At 40.8% G+C, this 21,720-nt stretch overlaps 3 protein-coding genes across 3 annotated transcripts; all 3 read right to left on the bottom strand.

Moving 5' to 3' along the window:
- Positions 1-48: 48 nt before the first annotated feature.
- Positions 49-9,473, bottom strand: pptc7a (protein phosphatase targeting COQ7 a). Its single transcript, XM_063490615.1, has 6 exons — positions 8,878-9,473; positions 7,458-7,637; positions 4,160-4,358; positions 2,474-2,597; positions 2,265-2,394; positions 49-2,154 (listed from the first exon to the last, which is right to left on the bottom strand). The coding sequence occupies exons 1-6, from the start codon at positions 9,077-9,079 to the stop codon at positions 2,096-2,098; spliced, it is 894 nt and encodes a 297-aa protein (XP_063346685.1). The 5' UTR covers positions 9,080-9,473; the 3' UTR covers positions 49-2,095.
- Positions 9,474-9,718: 245 nt separating this feature from the next.
- ppp1cc (protein phosphatase 1, catalytic subunit, gamma isozyme) lies at positions 9,719-14,484 on the bottom strand. The gene is made up of 7 exons (XM_063490614.1): positions 14,075-14,484; positions 13,530-13,661; positions 13,164-13,394; positions 12,888-12,992; positions 12,424-12,647; positions 10,733-10,867; positions 9,719-10,629 (listed from the first exon to the last, which is right to left on the bottom strand). The coding sequence occupies exons 1-7, from the start codon at positions 14,127-14,129 to the stop codon at positions 10,540-10,542; spliced, it is 972 nt and encodes a 323-aa protein (XP_063346684.1). The 5' UTR covers positions 14,130-14,484; the 3' UTR covers positions 9,719-10,539.
- Positions 14,485-16,042: 1,558 nt separating this feature from the next.
- Positions 16,043-18,148, bottom strand: myl2b (myosin, light chain 2b, regulatory, cardiac, slow). Its single transcript, XM_063490801.1, has 6 exons — positions 18,066-18,148; positions 17,903-17,978; positions 16,537-16,641; positions 16,377-16,455; positions 16,251-16,299; positions 16,043-16,147 (listed from the first exon to the last, which is right to left on the bottom strand). Exons 1-6 carry the CDS (start codon positions 18,099-18,101, stop codon positions 16,043-16,045), a joined length of 450 nt encoding a protein of 149 aa, XP_063346871.1. The 5' UTR covers positions 18,102-18,148.
- Between the last annotated feature and the right edge of the window lie 3,572 nt (positions 18,149-21,720).

The following is a 21,720-nucleotide window of genomic DNA, read 5'->3' as shown; positions in this document are numbered from 1 at the left end:
ACGCAGCCGCAGTGTTCAATACACATCAGAGCCATGAAATACAGCAGGTTAATAAATATTATAGTCTTTATTTAAACATTGTACACATGTGAAAATGTTTTTGTTTCTTCCACATAGACATGCTCTGGTTTAAACAGAAAGATGAGGTGGATGAAAAGGAGTCATCCAGGGAGGTGTGAAACAGGAAGCAGGGACCATGGAGCTTACAGTGGTAGAGCCAAATGACTGGGAGAAGTGCTTTATCATTTTTGTTAAGGCTGCTTGGATTGTCCTCAGTGCTGTAACACTTAGAAAAAAAAAATCATATCACATTTTGCCAACTCACACTGTTCACCGTCCTGAATCTGTTCTCATTTCAACATGACACCTGACAGGGTGTCACATTAAGGAAACTATCCTTTCGATTAGTGCAGATTGTAAACAGTGATCTAAAGATCCACGGGAAGGATTTTCTAAGTGTGGGATGGCTTTAGTACTATTCCTGATTGAGTGCAGAGAGGAAGCAGATTTCAGGAGAAAGGGGGAGGGGGGATAAAAAAAACAAAACAAAACACTGGCGTTAAAATGATGGTGTTAAGACAGCAGGGCATGATGGGAAAGCTCTCTTTTTCTAACTCTTATGGCTACTTAACAGTTTAATGCTTTGTGCTCAGTGCTGGCACATTTTTAGGGGGAAGGTTGAAGACTTATTTGCCAGTATCAATGACACATGATACAAGGCACATTTTAATATTACACAAAAATGTGGATTTTACCGTGAGATCTTCCTGTAGTGACGCAAAGAAACATACTGACCATTTTTCACATGAAACCTGCAGTGACATGACTTAAGAATGTGCCACTGGAGCTCTACAAGCAGGGGGAGAGGAGGGAGAGAGACAGGAAAAGCAAATGGTGACTGTGAACAAGAGTTTCTGTAAGCTACTTGACGCGGCGAACAATCCCCACGGAACAAAGAGGTTACAAAAATACATTTGGTCACCTGACCAATTTCCGCTGCGTTGAACTTTTTCAGATATGCTCCTTAAGCTTTGTGCGTTTAAGGCTGCGAGACCAATTCAGACCGGCGGATATGGAGAAGTCTCTAGCCTACACATCCATTTCATTGACACCAATTGCACATTACTCAATAGACACACACTGAGGAGCTCATGTGCATTCATCACCCATTCATACACACATCACACATAATCACAATCAAGACTTCAGCAGCAGCTGTGAGATTAAAGGGAGAACATCAGTTTGACACTATCATTTATACTATATATATATATATATTTATCTTGAGAGGCTTTTGAGCTACAAAATACTCTTAAGTTACAAAATATGTGCAATACTTGAACTGGTATGGAAAAGGCAGCTGCCACTCTTTATGAAATCTTGTTGGATTATCCTGCTATACCCATGTCACATCACACTTGTTTTGTTTCTTTTTTTGCAAACATTTAATGTAACATCCCAGAACAGCATACCATTCATATCAAACATATGCTCCCTGCCCTGTCGTACAAGTTTCCAGTCCCTTTCATAAAGGCTTCCTAAGTACCACTGTATTATTAAGTGCTTGCACAAGACAGACCCATTTATTGAGCCTTAATGCTGCCATTTCTCGTGCGCTTCCCTTCTTGAGGACTGTTTAGTTCTGTTCGGCAGGCCAGTACGTGGCCACATTCACACTCTAACACATACTCTTGGGCTATGTCAGCATCCGTCTTCTCTGAATTGCAGCTTCTTTCCTGCGGCAACTATCAGAAGAGGCTGACTTATCCTCATCAGCATGCCCAATGATCCCAGCCAATGGGATTATCTGGTGAGCATTGGAACACTGCAGCCTGGCCAACAGGGTGTCTGGCCTTTAGTTGGATTTATCTGGCCACTGTCTGATGTAGAAAACGACAGAGAAAAGGGCATGTTGAAGGATTTCTTTTGTTTGTTTTTAAATGTGTGGGGTTGGCCAAGTGGGGGAGACGGTGGGTGGATGAGGCAGAGTAGATCCTTTAGGTGTGGGGGAAGCAGACATTAGCTGTACATCCTGGCCAGCAGGAATCAAAGCAGTCCATCACCTGCAGCGGCAGATGGATACTCCGTGCAGACTCTAGTCAGTGTACTCAGCCACTATGGAGAGCAGTACTGTGATGTCATCTGGTTTTCCTCCTGCATGGACAGGAAACAGCAGCCAGTTAGGTTTGTTGCTTGAAAAAACACGTTTGTAACCGTTCAAATTACAAAAATACTCATCTTTTTTGTAATACTTGGACACTTACCTCTTACATTCAGTCCATTGTCACAGGCAAACTGTGCGAAAGGTGACATGTAGTTGGGGTCATAGGCCAACACATGCGCCTGCTCTGCGATGCTGCGGGCCGTCTGCTGAATGCTCTCATAGTTTGTGTTCTGAGGAACCAAACAAAGCAGGCATTAGGCGTTTATCGTGCCCTTTTCTGATTCTACGGCAGACATGTTTGCCACTCACCTTGAGTTTCTTCAGCTCTTGCAGTATCATGTAGTCTGGCATGTTGTCAAAGAGCCCATCAGTGGCAGTGAGGATGATGTCGCCCAGTTGTACGTCAAAGGAGGTGCTGTCTGCAGCGTCAGGGCTGAGGGACAGACACAGGTGAGTTTCAGGTAAGAGACAGGTGCAGTAATTTTTGTCATTAAACGTACCGACTGAGCTTAGCAACAGAAACTTGGTTGCTAATGGATAATGAAAAGTTCAGGTAATCATCACGTGAGGTTTTTTGTTTTGTTTGTTTTCTTGGAAAGGACAGTTGGGTCCAAGAAAAGGTGCTGCCATTATGAAGGCGCTTCAAATACACAGAGGCAGGAACCAAGTTAGTTTGCCAGTGTCGGGTTCAGTTCCTGGAAGATGTCCTTACCCCCTAAATCCAGTCAAGAATGTGATTCATTACAAACTGTCTGGACTGCATCATGACACAGTGAGCCAAAGCTCCCAGGAACAGCCTGTCCTGTGCTCTAATTTTTTTAATGTATTTTTTTTATGAAGCCAAAACTACAGTCACATGGGAAGAAAAAGCTGCTGTAGCGGCTGTTCTTGCAGCTAGTTAGCACTATGACTGCACAGCCACACTTACCAGAGCTCTTCCTCATACTTTGTTATCTGTGCACACTGGGTGATTCATCATTAACATATTCATAAGCCAAAGACATTTGTGACACTTGATAATTACACAGCCAGTATAATTATGAAGATAATCCTCAGGCAAGAAGGCAAAAATCTGTGGGCTTATAGCTATGAAGCAATGCATCGAGAACATAATGTTTCCCTTGTATATTATTGCTAATACAAAGACAGGCAATGAAAATGAATGTACAAACTGACTTGTGGCAAATAAAGAGCTGTGTGGCATTATCATAGAGAGTGCTTAGTGTTTAGCTCTATGTTTAAACATCTTTATCCAAACTTTTTAGTGCACTCTCAGGAATGCTGTAACTAGTTGTTAGCTTTGACCCTTGCACTCTTTTCTGTTGGTTGCTACATTAGTGACCGAAAGCTTAATCTGCTGATGCACTAGGACTAAATCCTTCAACCAAATGAAATGCTCGAATGTAAAAGGATTTCTCAAATCTATGGGCTGTCTGAAACAGAAGCAAGGTCAGCATTTAAGAAAAGTAAATACATATATCTATAGTAACAAGTAAGCTTTCTTGCAATCTTTTGTTTTTATTTATTTTTTTAAGAATAAATTGCTTAATTTAAGAGGAGTCTGCTGGTGCAGGATTGGCTGTGGACTTGTGGATTTGCCCCATCAGACCACACAGACTTTGACCTGAGGTAAGAGGGAAAGCTTGGCACACATCCAGGGCCTGTCCTGCATTCTGACATCTACTGTGCTGCTGCTTGGCACGCCACAGCAACGAGACACAGCAGCACGTGGCCTCAGACACAGTGGTACACTGCAGCGCAGTCGCTACATACGCTCAGTCTTGCAGCAGGCGCTACTGAATGTTCTGCAGTGCACGCTGTTTCTGCAAGCAGTCTGCCTTGTTATAAGTACAGTATCATGTATCACATCTGCTGTAAAGAACACATGAATGAGCAATGAAGTCTGCTGATGACACCCGTCCGTGTCACCGGCAGACTCGCTCAAATGAGTGTGGGAGAGCAGATGCACCAGGTGTTGCTCGTTAAGTGTTTCACCTGTCACTGAGGACGGCCCCCTCAGCCCCCGGAGGAGCAATGGACAGCTGGAAGGGGGTGTTGAAGTAGTGCTGCTGCTCATCTGAGCGGTGGACCACCTCCCCTCCCCGGACCACCAGGAAGCCCGAGTCTCCCAGGTTGGCCGTGTGCAGCCGATGACTCTGCCGGTCCAAAATCACAATGCAGGCCGTGCTGCTTCCTAAAAATAAAAAAACAAAAAACCCACGCGTCACTTTTTATTTTCAATGCAAAACAAAGAAAATGTTTAAGATTAAATAAACAAATAAAAATGGGTAAATGCAACACTATAGCACATTAACCATCTCTGCACCCAAATACGTGTTCAGCTCCCAAAAGAAGAAAGACAGCACAGATGCAACATTTAAAGCTGGAAACAGCCAAAAATCTTTCAGCTTCCAACAACAGTGGAGCTGTCCTCTCTGGTGCTGCAGACAAGACAGGACAACTAACTTATGAGTCTGTACTCAGAAGTTAGCAGGAAGCCAGTTAGTCGTCATGTAAAGATGCCCGACTTATTTTTATAAAAACACAAATGTATAGCATGACTTTACTCAAACACAGAACCACAATACCAGCAAGATGTATGGAGGTAGAAGGAAGACTAAATAGATTTTAGGACTAGGAAAACTATGATCACAGCACTCAGCATTCTGAAAATACACATCAACATCAGCCGCTGCAGAGGCTATATGTGGAAACGGGGTCAACAGATCTTCGCTTCATCAAGCGGCTAACTGATAAAAAACATTCTCAAGGCACATTTTAAAAAACAGGAGACAACACACCCGGTTAAGCTGAAAACAATGTGAAAGGTCGCACAGATTTAGATCAAGCGGCACAGTGCTTCAGTGTCTGCATGTCTGTTAGTTTACCAAGTAAGGTTTGTTCGTGTGTCCATCCATAAATAATGCATTTGCATTTTATTCATTTCCAATTAGAATAAACTGACCGAACATTTGCATTTGCATCGTTTTGCCCTTTTCAGAGAGGCCGAGTTGTAGGACAAGTACTGTGGTTGCTAATAAAAATAACAATTAACAACGCCTGAGTTCTTTTCCAGTATGGCGTGAAAGTGTGACAATAAGCCAGCATGCACAGCACTGGCCCACTGGAACTGAAAAGGTTTGAGCTGGAAACCATTTATTGATTATTTTTAATACCTGTGCTTCTACTATTGTCACTACTGTCAAATGTAAATTATCATCTCTAACAGCAGGAAGGACGGTCATTAGGGAGTACAGACTTTAATACATACATTTCTTTAAAAAACAAAAAAGCAACACTTTCTCTTACTTTCCTTTTAGTTTTACACAACTTCCAAGTGAAACTGGGAGAAAGACAAATGAGGTCAACTTAAAACCACAAACTTAACAATGAGAGAAGATTTTTTTAAAGTTTGTCCTTCTGTGATGAAAGGAGGAAACACGAGCTAGTGGAAGAGGCGGACAGCGTGTGATCACACCCTGCTGGTGATTCATCTGGCCCACCAAAATATGCTCTTTGGGGGGATCAACCTTCAAACCCCCTCACGCACTCTGACTCACTCCCTTTCTTCTCTCCAGCAGTACAAATTACTCACGCTACCGGCCTCAAGAACATTCCTTCTGCCATAAAAAAGCAACACAATACAGTGTTGTTTCCCCTGGTGCACATGTGATAACGGGATGGAAAAGTACTGACACGCGCCGAGACAGATCTGTTCCAAACACATTTGCTCACTGATGTTACGTGTTTGTACACGTTCTGTCGTCGGGAAGCGGCGCAGAGCAGGAAAGGGATCGGTGGAAGTGAAGTGCATGGAGCAGGTTGGGCCTAGTGACGTTACCAAGACTTCCTAATGGGAGCTGGCTGTTCTATTACTCATGATGCAAAAATCTCTAGCCAGCTACCATTAAACAAAACAGATATAAACACAGCCCAGCCCAAGAAAGCTGAACTCCATGGAAAGCCTCCTGTTTATTGCCTCTACACAGCAATGCTTTAAATCTACTGCCCTACACAGTGCAAGTATGTACCAGAGATGGAGCATAAAGATTTGTACACAGCAGCTGTCTGCAAAGACTTGTTGTTGTTTCTTGACAATTTTCAGTAAACCCACAACGCTGTGGGTTTGATCAGATTAAAAAAAACAAAAAAAGCTTTGGTGGCCTTTATCGTCAAATGGGCACATTAAGTTGTAGACGCGACTCAGATTTGAAGTCAGCAGATGTTCAGTGTTTTGACCTCTTCGACTACCAGCTCTCAAGGTAAATGTCTCTCATCTATGTGGCACCCTCACTTTGGTTGACCCATTTCCAGAAATGGCCTCAAGATATGAAATGATCTGATGAAGTTAATGAATTATGGACTATTTCCTATTAAGCCATGGCCTTTGAGGCTTTTAATAATGGCCACCATTATTTCAGAGCAATCTTTTCCTCTAACAGCAGAATTAGGTTTGTACCTCAATCCCAGACTGTTATAAACCAAATCTGATTTTTATAGTCAATTTTCAAAAAGTACATGTCACTTGATTCAATTTCACACTTTTAAAATTTGCTTTAAAAAAATAAAATAAAATAAAATCCTGCCAACCAGGCCTTTAAGATCCAAGAGATATTTTTTTGTAAAGCACAAGAATTTGTGGATGTTTTTCATCACCCAGAGAACATTTTGTACCAGTTTGTATTATGTCACTTGTTGTCTGTTTCTTCTGTGAAGTAATGAAGGACCAATTGCCTATTGCAAACCAAATCAATATGTACAATTGCACTACCCTAATACTTAAGATGCGAGTCTTTCAAAGACTCAATGTGGGAGCAATGGGCTTTTTCACCGTTTTGAACTGTTAATCATAGATCACCATTTGGGCCTACTGAAGGTTATTTTTAGAGAGCGTCTGCACATTGTTTCTAGCTGCAGTTCAGTGTCAGATTTCAAGGCAATCAGACTTACAGTGCAAGAGATGTGGCTTTTCTTATATTGAATTTGTTGTGCTGTAATCACCTTGATACCATCTAGCCGCCTGGGATCACATTACTTGGAAAGCATTTGCCCATCATTTCCAGCGACTGTGCCAAATTTTATGGTTGTAGCACATTTAAGCTCATGATTTGACAGATAATAAAAAAATGTATATAAATAAACTGATACAAGCTGAATATGGTTCTACGCTTTTGGGATTTGAACTCGACACAATGTAGTCTGTGATCTACAAAGCAAACAGAGTCCAGTCTGTGGAAGTGGGCACAGCTCTCTTTAAAAACTGAAACCCTGCGTTTACAGTGGCTGCACTCACCCAGTAGTGGCACTTTGTTCTGCAGTAGCTCATAGTAGCTGGTTGTGAGGACTCCCACCGGGTTGCTGGGTACAAAGCGTCCTTCCTTCACCAACCTCTCACATGTCTTCATCAGTGTACCCGAAAACTGTGACGGGTCCACGCCATAGTCCCTCCAACCACCTACACCATCCGCCACACCTAAAAGTCAAACAGGAGTTGATTTCATTATGGGAAATAATGATTAATCCCTTATTACATTAAAAAAAATCTTTCCTCATAACCATTAATTGTGTAATATGTACAATGTTTAAAAACAAAAACAAAACTGAAAGAAATCTGCAAACTGGAACTCCATGTTTCAGTTAAGAACATTGAGGATTAAACTAGCACCAAGATGCAGATATGATTTTTAACATTCCACAAGTAAGCCTGGAGGACAATGCCTCGCAGCTGCATGATGAACAACAACAATCACTTCCAGCAAGATGGAAAAAGACGCAAAAATGACAAAATGTACAAAGCTTTCAAATGTCCCATTACTCAATTCAAGCATTTCTCATGCTGATTGGTAGAGTCTCTGCTCATCTAACGAATTCAGAAAGTTGCTTCAAGTAGCTCCACATTGCCGTCCCGCTTTATGTTTGTTGTAATTTAACCCACCTTAAAATATGTCCCCTCAGTTAAATGCATTAAATCCATAAGGGAAACCTTCATTAACCTTTTTACAGAAACATGGCCTGCTTATTTGAGTTTCAGTAAGAGCTTTTATCCCCAAAGGAGCACTTAGCTAGGTCCAAGATTTTCCTAGGAAGGAAACTCTAGTCTTGTTACTCCCAGGGCGCAGACATCTGCTCCACTGACCATACATGGAGGAGTCTCACCACCCTGTGCCACAGCTAAGAAACAGGCCTCCTCAAGTCAGACACACAGTTCAACTGATGTGCCGAAAAACAACAACTTTGCGAAAGTATCACAGTAATCAATAGCAATCATTTAGAAATACCCAGACAGTCGTTAGATATGCATGAAAGCTGCTAAGGTCTTCAATAATAGGTTTACACGGGATCAAGGCTTCCGTGCTTAAGAGTCTTTTTCATCAGCCCCCAGTGGAGCAGGCTTTAAAGTCTGTATCGGTTTTGGCTGCTTAAGATATTCGTTATGTCATGAATGAATGCTGCACGCAATATGAACCCACTAAAAGTTCAAGCGTACAAAGAAGATGCAACAAGCACAAAAGTCTGAAAAATACACGTACAAATTTAACACTCAGAAGGCATTGATCCGTTTCATTCTGAAAAAAACAAACAAACAAACAAACACGTGCAACCCACGGAGGGGCTGACCCCTGACCTGTCAGTCACGTCATACCCAGTGTACATGGAGCAATGTCTTATTGTTTGGTTAAGGTTTCATCAGCAAACAGACATGGGATACTCACCCAAAACATCGGCAGATCTGTGTCGGGCAATGAAACACGCGTCGTCCCCATAGCACATCCCTTTCTTCAGGATGCCTCTGCGGAAATCCTTTCCAAAACCGCAGCTCGCTGTCACCAGACTGTAGTCACGGCTGTCTGTCTGAGAAAGTCCGCCGATGACAGCTCTGGCAACCAGTCTACCGTACGACAGCACGGACAACATCACCTACGACACCAGCTCCCACCGAAAAAACCGGCCAAGCTAGCAGTTCTGCTAGCTCAGCGTCGACGTGAGCACACTATTATATTGACTTGCTAGCTTGCTAACGAGGCTGGAGATGTGCGGCTGAGCTACCCAGACAGACAACAGCCGCCACGCACGCCCAGACAATGCCTCCCGCTGATATGACTACAGCCTCCGAGTGCTTTATTCTTCCGCTGTGATAACTAGGAGAAAGTTAAGGAAAAACGTCGCCCGTTCCCCTCCAGAAACCCTGTAAGCGTTGATTCTCGGCGGCCATGGCGCCACTTCTGCCTCGGAGACGCTACATAACACAAAATGTGGACCTACAGCCCTGCGGTCTCAACACACTCTGCTCCACGAACCCGGTCTTGTGACTGCTCTGACGTCAGACATCGTTACGCAACGTACACGTCCTGATATGGAAATATTATATTCAGTCAGCTTTTACTGTATAAAAAGGCCATAAAACTCCAGTAGTAGGCAGGTTTTACGCGTAGATACACATTTTAAGGACAAAAATACATTTACATGGCCTTTTTCTGAACAACTATAACACATGGAAATAGCTACGAATATATTACATTAAAATAAATAAAGAGAACGCAAATAAAAACGTTAAGACTTTTTATTCATGAATTTGTTACCCTGTACATATACAAGACTGCTCACATCTGGGATTATTTACCATTTCCCTAGATGCAACGTAGTTTACAGTATGTTCTATCTCCCCCTTGTGGGTATCCCTGGATGGAAACTACCCTTAACTATAAGATGTTCTTGAGGAAGATGGTTAAGTATTTTTGTTTACACTGTTGTTTTTTAAAAAGCTGTAATTTCTTTGGAATAAATACACTCAGACAGAAAATTTCCCCCTAAAATACACTCAAATGTTTATTAGAAAGATTTAGACATTACAAGAGTGTGTCTTTATTCGTTTAATTTAGCATGACTTGTTTAAAAATGTGATGCAGTGTACAGTCAGCGTTCTAAGACACTGACGGTTAAATGAACACAATATAAAGTTTACAGAAGTAAACAGGTGTTTGTGACTTTCTCCATAGTTGTATAGCCATTAATAACATTAATTATTGACAGTGGGGGGGAAAAAACAATGATAAAGGAATAAGACATGAACGAAACTGGAAAAAATTGTGCACAGCTTCAAACAAGGCATTCCTGTGCATAAGTAGCCATATTGTTACATTTTTCCTGATTGAACAGTCATATGTGGCAAAGACTAGCTGCAAAATGGGAGTGCAAAACACCTGAGGTTTTCATGGTGACATATCAATTTACCCCTGTGGACAAAACAACAAAAATATTTTGCTTTCATCGAGAAGGAGTGAACATCTTTTCAGTATTGGCAGCATGAAGGATAATCAATCCCTCAAATGCAGAAGAACAGAGCAGAACAAAGAAGTCAGAGTCTGGCCACCCCTTCATTTCTTGGCTTGCTTGGTGACCATGCTGCGGGGGGGAGTCACAGGACGGCTGCCGTTGGGCTTCTTCTTCTCAGCTGGTTTCAAAATCTATACCAGGTTGAAAACATTTAATGAATACATGTACACCGTCTGTACAAATAGCTTAGATCACTGCCACGAAAACACAATGCTTAAAATAAACAAAAGGTACCTGAAAAGAGCACATGAGAGTCTCATCCACGCTCATCATGGCACCAGCGTTGTCAAACTCCCCACAATAGTTAGGCGCTGAAAACAAAGTGACGAGCTGCCTCTTTGCGAAAAATTCATAGCCATCCTCGACAACCTGCCAGTGAGAAAATACAAATTGGAATGAGATGTTTACACATTTTCAAAATACATAAACTAGGATTCGCCTCGACTAAATCATGCAAGTAGACATTAAGGTGGTCAGATCTAAAGCCTAGTCTAGCAGTCTAATCTAATGGGTTATGGTTCACAGGATCTTTAACTCAATTTAAAAACTCAAAACATTTTGTCAGGTTTGTAAGTGGAGTCTGAGTGGAGTTTAAAATTAAAACCAGCAGGGTGTAAGTGAAATGAAGACTTGAAGCTTTAACTCAAGCACTCCAACAAATAACAAAAAAGATTCCATTTATTGCTAAAGGCATCTATTATTAGGCCTTACTGGCCTACCACTCCAAAATAACCTTTATGTATCTAATTGGTTTGAGAGGAAACTAGATTTCTGCACCTCCTTAATAGTGGCACTTCTACAAATGCACATGCATGTTCCCTTAGATGGTTTTAAGCCCAGAAATTCTGCAGGAAAAGTTGTTATTCCAAGCTTTGGCAACAACTGCAGACACTGGAAGGCAACCCATCAAAGACAAACTGATCAAAAACTCTGGCAATAAAACAAGTACCTGCAGAACCGGAGTTACCAGCAGTAACTACTTTATTCTGAGCTTGCCGTTCCTCTCTTGACAATGTAGGCTGCTCACTTGTGGTAGATAACAATGCAATCAGTCGATGAGTAGCCATACTGAATGTTGATAACAGCTTTTGGCCAAAGGCTAACGGTGCAGACTGATTCAATTTTATGTTTGTGGAGCAAATGAAGGGTGTGCTGCATCTGTCTGCGCTTGTCTGGTAGGAGAGGCTTATGACAAAGCACAGAGAGCTGCACGAAGTACCGCGAAACACCAGCCTATCAGTTTGCAGCACACAGATAAATCTGATTAGTCACTATACACTTCACAATTCATCTTGATACTTCTATCAGCAGCTACATCATCAAGTACATTAGTGGCGCAGGTTTACTGGTCACTATTAAAGTCTAGCCTGGCCTCTGGTCAGGAGTTTCAAGTAAAACTTGTGTATTTACGTTCACAATCACTTGTCTTAATTGTAGACTCAATATGCCTCAACAGTGTTTTTTATTAGTTGTCGACAACGTACTGACCAAACTCTATACTTACATTAATAAGCTACACTGTATTCTACTACTACAAGCTACTGTCTATTCTGACAAACATCTTTCCCACAAAATTACACAAGACTGCATTGAAAGCTGAGCTCTCTTATCTTTGCACTGGTATTAAGTGGCAGCATTAACGTAATTTGTGACTATTCTAACATCAATTTCTCTCCATATTCTTTAAGTCTCTACATATTTTTTTTTAAAGTAAAGCTTCAGTTGAACGGCTAACAACCTCTGGAAATACGCAAATAATTTTTACTTTGATGCAACCACAAGCCAAAAAGGTCAAAACCCACTGTCCACTACACACACCATGTGTGCTAGTATATCATGTCCTGTACCAAGTGTATCTTGCCTCTGGCCAGTACACGGCCACCTCCCACAGTGACGTTTCTGTTTGTGATGACGGAGGTGATTACCTGATGGGCACGACAGATCAGGTCCAGGTCATGCTTGTGCAGGAACTTGGCTACCACCTCTGAGCCAAAGGTAAATGACACACCCCTGTCGTTCTCCCCCCAGCCCAACACATCCTTGTCTGGATCAGACCAAAGTAAATCGCACAGCAGGCCCTGGTCAGGCACGTCAGTGGGACGCATGATGCGTCTGATCTGCTCCATGGACTGAAGGTCAGGGGACAGTCCTAAATGGAACAGTAAAGTAAAAGTACAAATAAACACACTGATACTGAGGTCAGCACCGATTGGAACTGGGTGAGCTCCATGTCAGGTAACAAACTGCAAAAACAGCATTTCTCAAGGACAAATAAGAAACACTAATATCAAATGTACACTACTTCTAACATCATGCATACAACCAAAACACTGTAGAGTTGATAGTACAGTTTTGTGCCAAAACATTCATTCTGCGCATTATAACCCACCGCCATGGCAGCAAAAGATCTTCTCATCAACAATGGCGGCAATCGGGAGGCAGTTAAAACAATCTGTGAAGGTCTTCCAGAGTTTGATGTTGTACCTTCTTTTACCTAACACAGTAAGACAAGAAATTATATTTCATTTTTTTCCATTATCTCATACCAACAACCTCCTCCAAACAGTTTAACTAGCAAAAGACAACGCAACAGAGTCTGACAGGTACCCTTAATGGACACAAGAGGCCCCATGTTGGACATTTCTAGTCATTCAACAATACTCACACTCATCATAAAAACCATATATTCTGTTGATTGAAGCACACTCATGGTTTCCCCTCAGCAGGAAGAAGTTTTCTGGGTATTTGATTTTGTAGGCCAGTAGAAGACAGATGGTCTCCAGTGACTGCTTCCCCCTGTCCACGTAGTCCCCCAGAAACAGGTAGTTGCTCTCAGGAGGGAAGCCCCCATACTCAAACAGCCTTAGCAGGTCATAGTATTGCCCATGGATGTCACCTGCAGGGCAAAGATACCAAGCTGAATTATACACATTGCTATTGAGTCATACACCACTTATCATACGTCAGTACATACTATCAGTCAATTGCTGAGTCAATCTTTTCTGGTGAGTAAGTGCACAGCTTTTCTTACCACAAATCTTGAGGGGGGCCTCCAGCTCCAGGAGAATGGGTTGACTGAGGAAGATCTCCCTGGACTTGAGGCATAATCCACGAATCTCGTTCTCCTGCAGCTGAACATTCTTGCCAGGTTTTGCTCCTCTGACTGGAACAAGAAGACAAAAATCAACAAAAGGCAGTAAGAATAACACCTAAACACTATTCCAGCTAACCCGGGCATGGCATCTCTGCCCGGACGCCAAGTGGGACAAACGGTGAGTGTAGAAGCCATATGCCGTGACGGAATTCGCGGTGTTTGTGTATGAGAACACAGTGTACGTGACATGTCATTTCACACCCTTCAGACACACCAATATTCTGACTCAAGAGACGCATTACATAAAGCTGGTAGCCGACATTAATTAAAATATTAAGTTATCTTGCAAATATTTCTGATTATTGTTACTAATTATTGCCACAAGATGAACACAAGCTAAAGCTAGCTATCTACTATTAGCATTTACCATAACATTTAAATAATAAAACAAGTGTTTCGTGGAAATTTTTGTATTTACTTACCTTCTAAAAGCCGCTGGATGATACTATCTATGTTGAGCTTGTCAACATCAGCCATTGCAAGCGTCGGTGTTACGAAAAAATCGCTCCAGTCAAATCTAGGTCTTCGCGTTGACACACTTGTGAAAGCTAGCCCGCTAGCTATCCTAGCATTAGCTTGCTAATGTTAGCTTCGTCTATTTTCCGGCTGAGGGTAAAAGATGTTGCCGCGACCCTGATACCGTTTAGCCACTCGCCGACACTTTTGACAGCCTAATACAATACTTAAGGATCGCAATTTTAAAAATGCCAACATCAATTGTTTCGTTTTGTTAAAAAAAATAAAAGGACGGGGACTATAAAAAATAAGCGTCAACCAACACAAACGGTTGCTAGCGACGGTGTCCCGTTTCTGTTTTTCCTTTGCCGCACCTTGTACTGCTAAGCCAGCGGCTTGTGCTGGTAGCTGCTACACTACTGCCCCCTACTGTGCTGGATGGGGACAGCTTCAGACCTTCTGAAGTCCTTTAATGTTTTTTTCTTTGGATATTTGTTGATTTTTTACTCATTTTCAGTCCAGTCCTTGTACCTGACAATTTTCAGAGGGATATTTTTTTTATTTGCGTGCTTTGTAAGCTACTTAACCCACAAAAGGGACCTAACTCAAGAAATGAATCAGTGTTGTTTCTACACATAACACACGACTTAGCACAGAACCAATTTTAAACTGTACGTTGAGCCACTTTGGTATAGCCACCTGACACAATACCTGAACGTCATGTCGTTTGGAGAACATGAAAATTATACCAAACACACTGCCAACACAGTACAAAGTATATCTGGATAGAAAAACACACACTGTGGTTTGGCCTCCTCAGTCACCAGCCAAGTCCTCAACATTATCGAAGCAGTGTGGGATCATCTCGACAGAAACCAGAATAACAGGCAGCCAACATCCAAAGAAGAGTTTTGATTGTCCTCCAAAAAGCCTGCAGAACTATTCCTGAAGACTGCTTAAAGAAATGCCAAGAAAACATCCCTAAAAAAGTTCAGCCTGTTGTGAAGAATAAAAGTATTCATATCAAATATTGACTTTGAAGTTCATTAGAAATTTCAAAACTTTTGGCTTATATAGTGTATTTCCATGTATGTTTGATCTCGTTTCAATAAATTGCTCCACTTATTTTCCATTTCCCTAGTAAAGTATAATGAAATTAGGTTTTTTCACCATACCGGATATTAATTTTACGCAGTTCCTGTTCTGTGTTATCTGATTAGGAAATAATTCAGTATGATGAACACTTTTGCTTCAATTTGAAAATCAGTTAACCAATAAAAACCTTAGAGATGCACCAATTTCTAGACAATCAAGAAATTGATTTACATGTAAAATAAAGAGATACATAAGTACAGTAAATGATACTGGGGTATACAGTAAGTGTAATTACATTTTAGCTTCACCATTAACAGAAGGTGAGCTATAATGGAGTAGCCACATAGAGCCTTTAAAGGACACACTGTCTACCTAGCAATCCTTTCCCTTATATTTATACACTTAAAGTACTCTTTAAGGCAAAATTGAACAAATGGGACTTGGAGCTTCTGGGTTCCAGTGTTCTTCTACTGATCAACAGCAAGCACTGAAATAAAATCACTATATACAGATAATTAAATATCACTACTTATGGAAGATGAAATACACTGAGATTTGTCTTCTTCAATGCATCTCTCTGAGATTGAATCTTTCTTTATTGATTTGTCAAAAACATCCGAGGTCAAACTTTTAATTTCACCTTTGAAGAGATTACTCATATATATTCAAATAATATACATACATATACATGTTATAATCATGAATGAATGAATGAACACATTGATCCATGTGCATATTCAAAAACTGAAGCTGAAGTTATTTATGTTTTTGCTTTCTGTTTTTGCTGTCATATGTGATCATATCTCAGCACAAATACGACCCGGTGAGGGAGGACGTGATTATTCCTGGTCTTTCTCTTCACCATGTGTGATGACATAGACAAGGTTCTTGTAGTCCAGGTTCCCTGCTACATCTGGAGGGAACGCCTGAAACATCTGCTCCATCTTTGGGTACGAAGTAAAAAAAAAAAAGGTTACAGAGCGTATCTGCATTTATAAAAACTCAAGGCTTCACTATCTGTTACATCGTCGGAGGTGGAGCACTAACCTCTTCAGCAGAGAATCTATCAGCCTGGGTCGTCAGCATCTCTGTCACACTGTGAAGACGAGCAGTGATGATGAGCAAACGAGACGCAAATATCACGAGTCGCTTAAGAACCAGACTATTACTCACAACTCTTTCTTTAGTGTTCCTTTTCCCTCAGGGTCAAAGACTTTAAAAGCATTAAGGATAGTCTCCTCTGGGTCAGCACCTGTAGATGAAAAGTGGCACTTCTGCATTGAAGAAAAATGATTTCATTTTTTGAACGTCATATAACAACATCTTCGTTTACCTTTTAGTTTCTCTCCAAACATGGTGAGAAAGACGGTGAAATTAATGGGCCCTGGTGCCTCCTTCAGCATGTCATCAATCTCTTCTTGTTTGACATTTAAACGGCCTGAAAAACATGGAATATATGGTGAAACAGGGGTTGCAATTAATGCTCATTTTTTAAACTGATATTTTATTTATTGAAAATAGTCCAATAAAGAGATTAAAACAAATCCACAAAAGCTCAATGGAACTATTAGATGGGTTGACCATGCCATCCAGCCCAAAATGACCAAGAAGGAATTGGAAGGGGATGCAATTGCTGAAAATTTGGAATAACAACAGTTTTCCAGCTTTGTATTAAAAAAAAAATCTATTGAGATTTTTTTCAAGGCACATTCAACACTTGGTCCTTTAAATATATTCTAAAACCACTGGAACATTTAAACAAATGTAGAACATGAAATCAGCAAGCTTGATGGATAGTACTCAATATAATACACAACATTTCCCCCAAAAAATAAACAAAATTGAATCCCAGGTCGATAAAGACTAGAACAGATTTGTTGCAGTAAGTTAAGGTTCTTCTTATACAAAATAAAAACTAAATGAACAATAATAAAGAAAAATGAGGTATGGCTTTTGATAAAACTCTTTTGAATGACTCTATCTAATCAAAGTATTGGAATAAAAATGGAAAATGGAATAAATCACACAACAAATGTCCAGAATAACTAGCTCAGGAAATAGCTATCATTATATTCAGAGGACATAATATTGTTTATTGCAAAATGACTCAGTTGCAGGTTTAATACATTTAGTAGAAACAGTTGGAGATACTTCCAGGTATGCAGTAAATATGTTGGCAGTAAACCCTAGGAAGGATAACATATGTATTAAAATAAAAACACGTGGAAAGGTTTTGAGACTCTTTGAAATATGTGGAAGACCAGGAGTCAATCAGTATCTGTTTGTTGTGAACCATGTGTTATTTGAAAAGATACAAATATTCTTTTTAATGTAAATATGATCATGTTTGTTTGCTGTGCTTTTCTTGTTTAGTCTGTGTTGTAATATGTTTAATAGGTTTGCTTGTTTATGTATAATATTAATAAGTCTTAGGTTGGGGGAAAAAGTCAGCTAATGATTAATCTCATGACTACTGCAGCTCAATTTATCACTTATCTGTTTGTTCAGACATTATTTTAAAAATGGCAATTATACATCCCAGAACTCAAGGTGAGTTCTACTAGCTGAGACAATGAAATTCTTACATGTGAGAAGCTGGAACCTGAGAATGCCTAAGGTTTTTTTTGTTTTTTGCTGGAATTGTGTAATGTAATCATGTGAAACCATCACAACAGAAACGTGACACACAGTGACTTTACCTAAAGCTGCAAAGGTGTCCCTGAGGTCGTTCTTGTCAATGAAGCCATCTCTGTTTTGGTCCATGATAGTGAACGCCTGCGGGAGTTTACAGAGAGAGCAGACATCGCAGTGAGTAAACTGCTCAAATTCAATGTGAAAGAAAACATTTGGCAGAGTACCGACTTCTTTGAACTCCTGGATCTGGGCCTGTTCAAACATGGAGAACACATTGGAGCTGGCTCCCTCCGCTCTCTTCTTTGCTTTCTTGGGTGCCTGTGGGGGGTTTAACGATGACACTCTTAATTAGATCCAATAGTAATGACACACGATCATCACCTGGCTCTTCCGTACAGCTTTACTCGTTATCGGTTTTACTGTCACACGTGGTAATGAGCCGACGATCAGCTCAATCTCACTAAGTGCGCGTGTGTGTGTGTGTGTGTGTGTGTGTGGGGGGGGGGGGGGGGGGGGTATGCATCTATTGCACAAGAGGAAAGGTTTATACTGGGGGGCACACATTTCATTACTGAGGATTACAAACACTGTCAGTTTGTTATGGAAATATTTATTCGAGCCTCCAGTTTTGGGAGCACACAGGGTAAGCCTAGGGAGGGTGTGGTCCACTGCCTGCACTCTCATAGTCCCAGGATCACATGAGGGATTATTCTATAGGGTCTATGTGATGACAGGAGGGTACACTGAGCCCTGTTTGATCAGAAATCCCTCAGAGGCAAGGATTATGTTGAGCTATTTACATGACTGCCAAGGAACTGAAAAACACTGTAAGGGGGATGCAGCGCAGTGACATCATGTTGCTCGGATTCAGGGTCCTCTCGACAGCTGCTGTCTAACCCTTGTTGTGGATTAGCTCTTGTATATCTCATGGAAGGGACCTCTGGCACTCAGACACATTTATTTAATTATTTATTTTGTTTTAAGAGGATTCATGTACTCATGGGCAATGAGGCAGAGTTTGCCATTTCTTGCTGTTGCCCAATGCACATCACTGTTGGACCAGCGGAAACTTTATTGGGCCAAATATTACGCGAATAACCACTGACCTCTTCATAGCCTGCACCTGTTGCTCATGTTTCTCTGCTGTCTGCTCCGCACTCCCTTTGTTTTGCTCTTTCCAACCCGGTTGGCTGCTCTTCTAAGTCTCTTCTCTGGTTTTTGCTGCCTTTCTCTCACCTCTCTCCTCTTCATCCCTCCCCTTTCCTCTCCTTAAATGTTGTGTGTGTTTTAAATGTCATTGCTCCATTTTATTGTAAACACGGAGGAAAAAGTTGCAAGTAAAATATATATTTTTTTAAGGTCAAGGCTTTCCTTACCGTCTCCTCCTTCTCCTCTTCGAAACAGTTAATTTGTTGTCATTTTGATGAAAATGTCTTCAAGTCGAGTAGACAAATATCTCATCAATAGGACAACGGGAGCATTGTCCGATTGATTATTTAAAGGGGAAAAAAGGCCTCACAACATATTGACATGGAGTACATTGGTGCATTATCTGTTGTTTGAAAAGAGCAGACTTTGACGGACTGTTATACAGATATCTACAGTAAACACATTAATCACACAGCAGAAACAGAGTGTCTCCTCACAGTCTGGCGCTTATTTTAAACAATGTTAAAGACAATAACAATGAGATCTGCATCCACTCACCATGTTTCAGTGTTAGCTGGATTTGGACCAAGCAGTATCCTCGCTGCTTTATGATGGAGCAGCCCCCAAAACAAGGGGCTGATATACTCACCCCTCTCCCATCTATAATGGCGCATGCTTATGGGCTATAAATACTCCAGTCCTTGTTTAGGCAGAGACACAGGTAAAGAGGTCTATTCTCTCACTGCCACCATTGTCTGAGTTCATGAGATTTAGGGATAATAGCCAAACACACATACCCCATTACTGAGCCCCCAGAATAACAACAGGACATAGCTCTGGCTCGGGAAGGACAGTTGTGTTTGTGACTGACAGTTGCACTTGATGGGATCCATCATCCAGCTGTCCTGTTACTGCTCCACAGAGACTGAGAGACAACCTCTGACTGGAGCCATTTCTTGGTAGCACAATAAACAGAACTGTTAGCTGAAGCTTTCTGAGCCCCCAATAAGAGTTGATCATAAACAGTATGTCATGCTGTGGAAAATAGGCAACCTTGTTCATATCATGTGTTTTTTCACAGCAGTGTTCAGTTTCTGTCCTGCGGCAGTGCTGGACATCCAGCAGTGAGACTGAGCTTCATTAGACAGTTAACAAGGTAGTGGACACACTTAACACACCATACTGCACAACACAGCGGTGTAAAGGTGAAGTTTTAGCACTAACTGACAGCAGCTTAAGTGGATTTTATGTTGGCAGTTTGCTTCTGAGATAGACCGGTGCTCTGGATCATGTCAGACTCGGGCCTTTGAGTATGTCTGCAAACTCCTCAAGTTCATACTGAGCTTGGAAAACTGCTTCCAGGTGCTCTGGTCCCACAACTTAGAACTCACCACAACACCACCTCTTTGGTATTTCTGAATTCATAATGAAAACTCATTTAGCTTCCATCTTTACCCATTTGTTTTGATTTGACTCTGACACTGGGCTCTTCCATCCCTAATCAATCACATTTGTATATTCTGTTCTTTTTTTTAATCCCCTTTTATTGTTCATTACGTATCTTTTATTTTTCATATTTAATGAAATCTGATTTATATTATTTATATTACTAGCTTTGCTGTGAAAATAGAGACAAATGCGTCACCTTTTACTAATTTACAAAGACTCCTCTTTTATTTCTTTGACCAGTCATTTACCCAGTTTGTCCAGTAGATAGTGCTAGCAACCCACAACATTCAGCATCCAGGCTGAACTAGTATAGAAGGCATTGTGGACCAGTTTCTGGAGCATTTAAGAGCTTTCTTAGGGTGTCTCCATACATTTTATAGTAAAATTGTCCCCAGATAAAATCTACAATAACCAATCATGGATGGAAGTGACAGCATCTGACTGCTCACTGTGTGTTTATTTATGGCACACTTGTTTGTATCCAGTTAAACAGCTGGATAGTGTTACATATGTTCATGGTTTTCCTGACTTTTGTTAAAATGTCTGATGTCACAAACAGGAATTATTATTTATTTATTAATAAATTATTGTAATTGTGGCTCAAATGGCATCGTGCTGTCCTCTTCTTACTTTTTGCACCATTCTGAACCTGTAATAAATTCAGAGCTGACTTCCACGAAGTCTGTGAGGGTTTAGCGATTTTGGCCTTAGGCGAGTGATGGGACTGGGACATTGCATCATTTTCAGCAACACTGAATCTGTTTACTTTTGTTGTCTCACGCAATTTCAAAACCTTTAGTGTTCTGGTGTTTCAAAAGTTTTATCTGCAATCAAAGTGCCTCAAATAGGGTATTTAATTATGTTGATATAATTTCTATTCATGGAAATTTTAGGATAATATCACATTTTCCAATGAATAAATCATCAAAACTTTGTGTGCTTGCTAATCACCTAACTGAGGTAAATTGCACATTTAATATAGTGCAGATGCATTGTGTGAACTCATATACTTCGTATGATAATCTCAAATAACAACATTAAAAAAAGAACTCCCAGGTATTAACAATGTTGTTCGCTTTCATGAGAATGCCAGCGGAAGGTTGCAACTAAAATGTAGCTGTAAAGTTATGATTTAGTCCAAGTGTTAGCTCTTATACCAAGTTAGCGCAGTTAATAAGTCAGTTATGAATAATGGGCTGTATTTAACACTTATTTATTTTACTGCATGCAACTACATTTCTTTCTTTCTTTTCTTTCTGCTCTCCTTTCTCTTCCCTCATCCCAA

The sequence above is a fragment of the Pelmatolapia mariae genome, linkage group LG12 (genome assembly GCF_036321145.2).
Source record: "Pelmatolapia mariae isolate MD_Pm_ZW linkage group LG12, Pm_UMD_F_2, whole genome shotgun sequence".
Classification (NCBI taxonomy): Eukaryota; Metazoa; Chordata; class Actinopteri; order Cichliformes; family Cichlidae; genus Pelmatolapia; species Pelmatolapia mariae.
Note: the sequence above shows the minus strand (reverse complement) of the source record. Positions and strands in the feature narration are given on the sequence as shown.